The sequence below is a fragment of the Rhincodon typus genome, chromosome 9 (assembly GCF_021869965.1).
Source record: "Rhincodon typus isolate 14 chromosome 9, sRhiTyp1.1, whole genome shotgun sequence".
Taxonomy (NCBI): domain Eukaryota; kingdom Metazoa; phylum Chordata; class Chondrichthyes; order Orectolobiformes; family Rhincodontidae; genus Rhincodon; species Rhincodon typus.
This window is the reverse complement of record NC_063340.1, coordinates 78,967,166-78,976,584: the sequence shown is the minus strand read 5'-3', so window position 1 is coordinate 78,976,584 and position 9,419 is coordinate 78,967,166. Positions and strand designations below refer to the sequence as shown.

General features: G+C 40.9%; 1 protein-coding gene across 1 annotated transcript in view; it reads right to left on the bottom strand.

Moving 5' to 3' along the window:
* sdccag8 (SHH signaling and ciliogenesis regulator sdccag8) overlaps nucleotides 1-9,419 on the bottom strand; it is a 202,856-nt gene that overhangs the window by 128,535 nt on the left and 64,902 nt on the right. The window contains exon 8 of the mRNA XM_020537248.2: nucleotides 8,616-8,732. Coding sequence (XP_020392837.2) covers nucleotides 8,616-8,732 — 117 coding nt within the window. The remainder of the gene's footprint in view (nucleotides 1-8,615; nucleotides 8,733-9,419) is intronic.

The following is a 9,419-nucleotide window of genomic DNA, read 5'->3' as shown; positions in this document are numbered from 1 at the left end:
GCTCCCAATCCTCAGATTTATTATTTTTCTTCGCCAATCTGTATGCTTCTTCCTTGGATTGGATACTATCTCTTATTTCCTTTATAAGCCATGGATTGGCCCTCTTACCCATTTTGCTTTTGTGACAGTTAGGTATAAACAGTTGTTGCAGTTCCCCCATGAGTTCCTTGAATGTTTATCATTGCCTATCCACTGTCATCCCTTTAACTAACTCTCCCCAATCTATCAAGGCTCACGCCTCATATCCTCATAGTTTCCTTTATTAAGGTTCAGCACCCTAGTCTCCAAATCAACTACCCCATTCTCCACCTTGATAAAAAACTCTATCATGTCATGGTCACTCTTCCCCAAGGGGTCTCACATAGCTAGATTGGCAATGATTCCCTTCTCATTACACAGTACCCAAACTAAGATGTCCTGCTCTCCAGCTGATTCCTCCACATATTGGTCAAGAAAACCATCCCGTATACACTCCAGGAATTCCTCTACTACAGCATTGTTGCTAATTTGATTTGCCCAATTTATGTGCAGAATAAAATTACTCACAATCACTGATATTTCCTTATTGCATGCATTTCTAATTCCTTGTTTAATGCCATTCTCGACATCACCTCTACAGTTTGGGCGTCTATATAGGACATCTACTAACGTTTTTTGCCTCTTGGTGTTTCCTGACTCTACCCATACAGGCTCCACATTGTCAGAACTAATATCCTTTCTCACTATTGTGTTAATTTCCGCTTTAATTAGCAATGCCACTCTGCCACCTTTTCCTTTTTGCCTATCCTTGTCAAATATGGAATATGCTGGGACATTCAGTTCCCATCCCTGGTCACCCTGCAACCATGTCTCTGTAATCCCAGTTATAACATATCCATTTACATCTATCTGCACGATTAGTTCATCCACTTTATTTCAGATGCTCCACTCATTAAGGCACAAAGCCTTTAAGCTTGTCCTTTTAACAGTGTTTATCTTCTCCTTATTTTTCTCAATAGCCTTGTTTGAATCTTGTCTTTGGTTTCTCAGACTATCACCTTTCTTATTCCCTTTTCTAACTTTTGTTTTTGTCCTTGCTGCCTTCTTCTTTGCCTCTCTACATAGGTTCCCAACCCCATGGCATATTAGTTTAAACCCTCCCCACCGCTCTAGCAAACACTCTCCCTAGGCCATCAGTCCCAGACCTGCCCAGGTGTAACCTGTCCAATTTGTACAGATCTCGCCTCCTCCAGAACTGGTCCCAATGGCCCAGGAATCTGAAATGCTTCCCCTGACACCATTTTTTCAGCCATGAATTCATCCGGTATATCCTGTCTTCTCTGACTAGCACGTGGCACCAGTAGTAATCCTGAGATCGCTACCTTTGAGGTCCGATTTCTTAACTTTCTTCCTAGCTCCGTGTAATCTGCTTTTAGGACCTCATCTCTTTTTTTAACCTATGTCATTTGTATGGATGTGTACCATGACCACTGGTCGTTCTGAAGGGGGAGAGTGAATGTCCTGTACCCACTCCAAGACATCCTTGACCCTAGCACCAGGGAGGCAACATAGCATCCTGGAGTCTCGTTTGCGGCCACAGAAACGCCTGTGTACTGCCCTCACAATTGAGTCCCCCATAACTATTGCCCTGGAACATTGTTTACCCCTCTCCTCCGCAGCAGAACCAACCTTAATGCAACGAGTTTGGCTGCCGCTGCTTTCCCCCGAGAGGTCACTCCCCTCAACAGGATCCAAAACGGTATATCTGTATTGTAGGGGAATGGCCACAGGAATTCTTACACTACCTGCCTATCTCTCTTGCTCTGTCTGGTGTCACCCATTCCCTTCCTACCTGTAGAGTCTGAGCCTGAGGTGTGACCACCGTTCTATACATGTTATCCACGATGCTCTCTGCCTTGCAGATGCTCCACAGTGTCCCCAGCAGCCGCTCCTGCTCTGAAACTCAAGCTTCCAGGAGCAATCTTTTAGACCCAGCTTGATGGAAAGCATGGACCAGATTTCTGTACTTGACAAGAATTATTATTTATCACAAGGAAAGAGACTATAATTACAAATAAACTATCACTGGCATATATCTCTACTTGTTAAAACTCTAATCCACATATAAAGTGTTCCTCCTACCACTGCCCTCCTCATTCCCAAACCCCCCTCTCCCCCACACACACACAAACACAATGGCTTATATGAACGGATGCAAATCTGGGAAAGAAGTTCAGTGGTCTCTGTTTATAGGATCTGTGATGATTCTTGAGTTGCACCTTTTTGGGCTGCCTTCTCCATTGGTTTGCAAGAGGCACAGGGCGGCTTGTTCACACTTATAATAGTGTCTGATTTATTATAAGTCACAGCCTACAGCAACTGCTGAAGGCAAGTAAAACTTTTTTTTCCTTTCAGGCATCAAAGCACACAAGATGCAACAACTCAGAGATACCCATGGCCCTCTGGAACCTTCCTCCCCTCCCCTCCCCTCTGACTCCGGCCCCTCCCCCAACCCCACCTCCTGTTGGGTATTCACCATCCCTCTCAACCTTCTGCTCTACGATGCTGAACATTTTGTACACAGCAAAGGTCTTTGTTTTATCCCTCTCTGTCCCCACCTTAATGAATTTTGGGGACGACAATGACATCGAACTCTTCTTCCGTCGCCTTTGCCTCCGTGTCCATTTCTTTAGGCAAGATTCCTCTTCCCGTCCCACAGACTGCTTTGCCTGGTTCCAACACTCTCCCTCCATCTGGAGTCCTTCCTCTGGCCTTCTACCTGCACTCAATCTGTTGATTGAGAACTGTTGACATGACATAGGTCACCTCAATTTCTCTGCACCCCTCACCCAATCCAATTGGTCTCCCTCCAAACTGACTGCACTTAAATCCAACCCTGACTTTGTTATGAAGCCTGCCAATAAGGGTGGTGCTGTCGTAGTCTGGCGTACTGACCTCTACATTGTTGAGGCAGAGCACCAGCTCTCAGATACCTCCTCCTATCTTCCCCTCGACCATGACCATGACCATGACGTGCAATCCCTTTACATGTCCATCCCCCACCAAGATGGTCTCCGGGTTCTCCACTTCCTCCTGGAGAAAGGGCCTAAACCACTCTCCTCTGCTTGGCTGAGCTTGTCCTCACCCTCAACAACTTCTCTTTTAACTCCTCCCATTTTCTTCAGGTCAGAAGGGTGGCCATGGGTACGTGCATGGGCCCTGGTTATGCTGGCATCTTCATGGGGTATGTGGAACATTCCTTGTTCCAGTCCTATTCCGGCTCCCACCCACAACTCTCCGATACATTGATGATATCATCAGTGCTGCTTCCCTCTCTCATCCAGAATTAAGAAAGTTCATTGATTTTGCTTCCAATTTCCACCCGCCCTCACTTTCACCTGGTCTATTTCTGACTCCTCCCTTCCTTTCCTCGACATCTCTGTTTCCATTTCCAGGGATAAACTGTCCACTAATATCTACTATAAAGTCACCGAGTCCCACAGCAACCTGGACTATACATACTCGCACCCTGCTTCCTGTAAAGAATCCATTTCATTCTCCCAGTTCCTCTGTCTCCGTTGCATACGTTCTGATGAGACCAACTTCAACAAGGGAGCATGTGAAACGTCCACCTTCTTCCTCCATCCCAGCACCGTTGTCTACAGGGGTCTCAACCCACCTAAACTTCTGCTCTAATGAGCTGAACATTCTGTTTTTAAAACTGGTTTGCTTCAGGCTTAAAGTGTTTGTTACAGCAGAGAATAGAAATAGCTCCTGAGCTGAAGGAGATCTGTGGGCTTCTCCCTATTTTGTTCTAGTGCCAGATCATTCAGGAGAGATGTTTGGAAGAACTTCTTCTCCCAAAGGGTGGTAGATGTTTGGAACACTCTTTGGATGCAGGGTAAATTGTTAATTTTAAATCTGAGATAGATAATTTTTTGTTAAGTAAAGGTATTAAGCGATATGGGTCAAGGCGGGTATATGGAGTTAGGCCACAGATCAGCCATGATCTCTTTGAATGATGGAATAGGTTCGAGGGGCTGAATGGCCTACTCCCATTCCTATGTTTATTCAGAGCTGTTCAGCTACCTGAAAACTAATTACATAGTTGTTGGCAGGCAGAATGCCTCTACCATCAATAACTAGTCATTGGTCCACAGACCAATCAGGTCCTTGTTTCTGGATGAATGTCCTTTTGTACACATCCCTCAGCTGTAGCTTTTCTGCAAACAATACTTCAACAATACTCGCTTGAACAAGGAGCTGTGTTAACTATGCTTGCAATGAGTGTCAGGTGACTTGCTTTTAAAAACTGCAGTAGCTTTTCAGCAATCCTTGTTTTTTCTGGAAAAAAAGTTATTTTCCCCACTTCAGCTCTCAATTAAAAATACAGAAAAATAAGGAGACACATTCTTTACATAATGTCCTTTAGGCAAGGATATCTACCACCCATAACTGGTTTGGCTTTCATGTGATTCCAGATTCATAATATGTGGTTGAAACTTAACTGCTGTCTGAAACAGACTTGAAAGCCACTAAAATCAATGGTAATTAGGGAAGGGCAATAAATGCTGGCCTTGCCAGAAAGGCCCACACTCCAGGAAAGAATTTTTAAAGTTATGGCAAAAATTTATGGTTGGTTGTCCTACAGCTTTTTGTTAGACAATGACATATTATTAGCCCCAAACCTTTACAAAAAGGATGTGTACCAGGTTCACTGAATTTCTGTGCCTCAATGCAACAGAAACGAACAAGCATGAGGATCCTGTCGCACTGAGTGAGGATCTCTTGATCTCTTTCTTGGAGGGTCATTTACATATTGCACACAAGAAGATTTAGTGCATGTGTGGAATGGCATACGTTACGCTAATCACCTTCCTGCATATCTACCTTCTGTAGCAATTAGCTTTGCTGTCAAATAGAACCACTTATACAGTAAAAGACTACAAAAAATCCAAGGGCCCCTGTCCACTGCCACTGGCACCATGACTCCCATTTCCTTGCTTTCATTGCGCGAAACATTCTTGTCAACACCATTCTGAAACAATGCCACAGAAACAAACTATTGCAGGTGTTGTGATTAATGTGATTGTTCCCAAATGAGCCTTCTGTCTGCCTCAATAATACTTCTCTTATAGTGTGAATGCAATGTTTTTAATTCGTCACCAGGATGTATGGTGAAATAATTCCAGACAACAGATGTTGCTTTGAAAACTGGCGAAGGACCCATGTTCCTAGTGAAGAAATTCACGATGCTGCTTTGAACTGTGATAACAACAAGGAATGTGATTTTTGTGGTAATATCAAGGCAACAGTGATGAAAATGGTAGGAACCTCAGTGGAATCAACAGCAATAGAAGCAATTTTTCTGATTGCTTGTTGATGATTTTCATTGAGTAAAATTCAGAAGTAGCAATTTAGGCGAGTTGGCAGCATAATTATGTGTGGGTGCACAAACAGTACTAAAAAGAGTTTTAGCAACAATCTCTTATAGCTGTACTTGATTTTAATGGAGACTTATGCTGCACATGATGTAAATAGAAATGGCATTGCAGACACTTGCAAATTCCTATAATGGTATAAAAGTTAAATTTGCTTTTTAGGTCTTTACTCCTTAAAACCAAAAGTCAAAACAGCTTTACCCACCCTGTTACCCACCAAGATTTTTAAAATGAAGATCGCCATGAGGTGAGCTGATTGCATGGGAAATTTTGACATTATTGTGGACATAGTGAGGTGTCATTAGGAATCAGACTGGTGGGAAGAAATAGATGGTAATTGATCTGTAAACTGGCAAGTGGCACATATCCATTGCAAATTTTTTCACATCATTGAGAGTTTTATCTAAGTTCCATGCAGGGAGGTAGTGGGATATTCTGAAATTCATGCTTATATTTCACTTAACATGGTGGCATCTCAACTCATGAAGACTGATATCATGAGTAAGATAGGAGAATAATCCTTAATTAGAAAGCTCAATGCATTCACATTAATGAAAACATTGCCAGTGTCATTAAGTATCAACATCTATAGGAAAGAGAGAAGGGCACTGAACATGAAGATGCCAATTCTCTGACCACTCTATATTTACAATCTGGTTTCCATAGCACTGAAAACTATCTGGGACAAATCAGTGATATCTGGTGAGATACTGATTGCATTATCTTATTCTTCTTTGTTCTTCTTGAATTGTAATGAAACTGACAGAAAATTTAATTGCTATGTTTTTTTCCCACCACCTCTGTGATCCACTTCCATCATACTTCCTAAAATGGTACCAGTTGTTATTCCAACACATCTCCAATGGCTGCCCTTCCCATGTATCTCAACACCACCTTTGTTCTCCCCTGTGCAGGCTGCCATTCAGTAACAACATTCATAAAAACAGAGTTAGTGTACTTGATTGCATGGCTCCTGATGTGCTATTTGACTGCCTTTTTGGCTTCAAATAAATGGATCAGCCAAACCTTACTTCAGTTGAAGATTGGCGAGTGAAGTCATCCTGTTTAGATCATGCCAGAAATTGCATGCTTCAGGCTTTGATTTCATATCCTTTCCCAGCTGCTCACTCAATGGAAACCAACAGTGCAGAATCTCAATATTGTGCTTAATTCCAAACCCAACTTCAAATGCAACATCTATCAATAAACATTTTCCATCCTATCCTACCCTACCACTAACACATTATGTTACATTACCTCCAGATTTAAATTCTCCAATATTTTCCACAACCATCTTCTAAGCTCCATTTTGCATAGTCTAGTTTAACAGAATTCTGCCGAGGATGCAAGCTCCTCATAGTCATTAAGGTCAGCCTCAGAGCGTCTTTGAAGCATTTTCTGTGTCTTCCCTGGAATGTTGCACATTTGGGAGTTGAGAGAACAGGACATGGCAGGAGACAGCCATTTGGACATGGTGCCCAGTACAGTGAATCACAGGAATTTTGGCCCCAGGCTCTTGGAGTTGGTTTCAAGAAGGACTTTGGTGTTTGTTCAACAATCCTTCCATTGAATTTAAAGGTGAATCTGTGACATTGCTGGTGAAATTTCCCCACTGCTTTTAAATGTTGATAATACAGTTTTTGGTTTCACAACAGTACACAGCACGGTGACAACTGCTCTCAACACTAGTACTTTTGTCAATATGCAGAGCTCTTTGTTGTCAAACACTCAACAACAAAGACCTTAGCATCACCACACATTCCCATAAATTCACAGAATTTTATGCCCGTATATTTATAAGCAATTTTTTTGTTTAAAAAAAATGATAAGCTCCAAATACATGATTGAATGAAGCAGTGGCAGTACAATGCAATATTTCTAACTATATTTTCTATTAATTTAATCATATCTTTTTTTAAGATTCTCCTTCAGCCCTTACATCTGTTTTACCTATTTCAGTTGTTTAGCTCTCCAACATGCATTTTTATTCTATTTAAATTCCTCAAGATTTCCCCCCAGAATGTTTATTCTTCCCATATAACTCTCTGCTTCCCAACCTAATTAGTGGTTCAATCTAGATTTGAAGGTACACTAAAAAAAACCTGAGAGTGTAGCTATTAGCATAGTTTGACGTCACAAGAATTTGTGGTAGTATTGCTCACCTTTTCTCTCAATCAATCATAATTTGTACAGACTTTAGTTACTCTCTTCCTGTGTCTTCAAAGGTCAAAGTCCCTTACTGATTAACACATACAGGCAATAAGAAGTCCAACTTTACAGCACTGTGATTATTGGGTCAGCTTAACTTGTCAGTGGTCATTTTGTAACATTATGTTCAACAAAAATAATTTTCTGTAATACAAATTTAATACAACTTTAAACTGACCCAAAAGGACAGGTTTATTATCTACCATTGAAAAGTAAATTTAAAATTATTGATCAGTTGTAAATTGATCACAAATATATATTAGGAAGATGAGAACATTGAAAATTGTGCTCTTTCAATATGACTCTTGAAATAAAAGGAACTTTAATTGCATTAATTTCTGCATTTTGCAAACTTGAGATAATTTTAGTGCACATTACTATCACGGTTGTCACCAACCTAAAAGCCACACATTTCAACAGTTTAAAGACAACTGAAGCTGACTGAGGCCTAAATCAAAGAAAAATAGCCTTAGCCCAGAATAATCAAACTAACTAAAAATACACTATTTGGCATGTATGGCCCATTCATTCTGGAAAACCTTAATAAAGCAACACAAATGAGTATTAAACTATAAGCATCATTGAGATACATTAGGTCATTTAAATCCTTTATAATGCTGGATGCAGAGACCACAAGCTACTCATGTTCATGGGAATTTCAGTAGATATTACCACATTCTTGAAGGATTAGAATTTTGCAAATTATTGGCTGAAAGGAACCAAATAACAGCAAACACTTTTCACTAATATTACCAATATTTCAGAAACACACGCAGAGTGAGGCCCATTGAAGCTCAAGCCTGACAATATTTCTGGGCCTTGCGTCTCCAGAATTTCAATCCACAACCATGATGGCACAAAGCCATTATTTCACATTTTGTTATAATCTTAGTTCTCTTCCCCAACTCACCACCTCCCACAACTTTCTGAATCCTATTTACCTCTCAGGAAATAGTTCCCACATTTGCCACTTACAGAAACTCCTACCTGTTCTCGGAGTTCAAATTCTCGTAACATTTTTGTTTTGTATTCCCTGAACTCCTTCTCAGCCTCTTCTTTCTTGATTTTGACTTCATTCAGCTGATAACGCAGTTCACCAGATTCCTAAAGGTTAAAGAGTCAATTGTTCATCTGTGAATTCCACTGATTTCTCAATATTCATTATAGTTTTTATATTCATAAAATGGCCTCATAGTGCCACCCAGAGGATATTAAAGGAAACTTCCAGAACCGTAAATTAACCACATATCAAAACTCACAGGCATAATAGCATTTTTGAAGATGAATTTAGCAGTCAAGGCAGTGACCACACAACTTTGAGAACTAATGGATTTTAACCCAGAGATAGTAGGAACTGCAGATGCTGGAGAATCTGAGATAACAAGGTGTAAAGCTGGATGAACACAGCAGGCCAAGCAGCATCAGAGGAGCAGGAAGGCTGACGTTTCGGGCCTAGACCCTTCTTCAGAAATGGGTTTTAACCCACTCTAGTCTGCAAACTGAGCCAGCCAACAGAAATATTATTCAAAGGTACCACTGCAAAAAAGATTAGAAACAAACACAACTTGTACAAATAATGCTTTGGAAAACTATAAAAGATCAGGCATATAATAGAATATGGCAGAAATACACAGTAGGTCAAGAAGCATCAGTAAGGATGAAAACAGAGTTCATGAGTTCAGCCACCTCATCCTGTCACACTAACATCTACTCACTTATCTCCCGCTCCCTACCCATTTACTTACCCTCTACCCATTCATTCATTCATTCATCTACACACTAACATTCGAA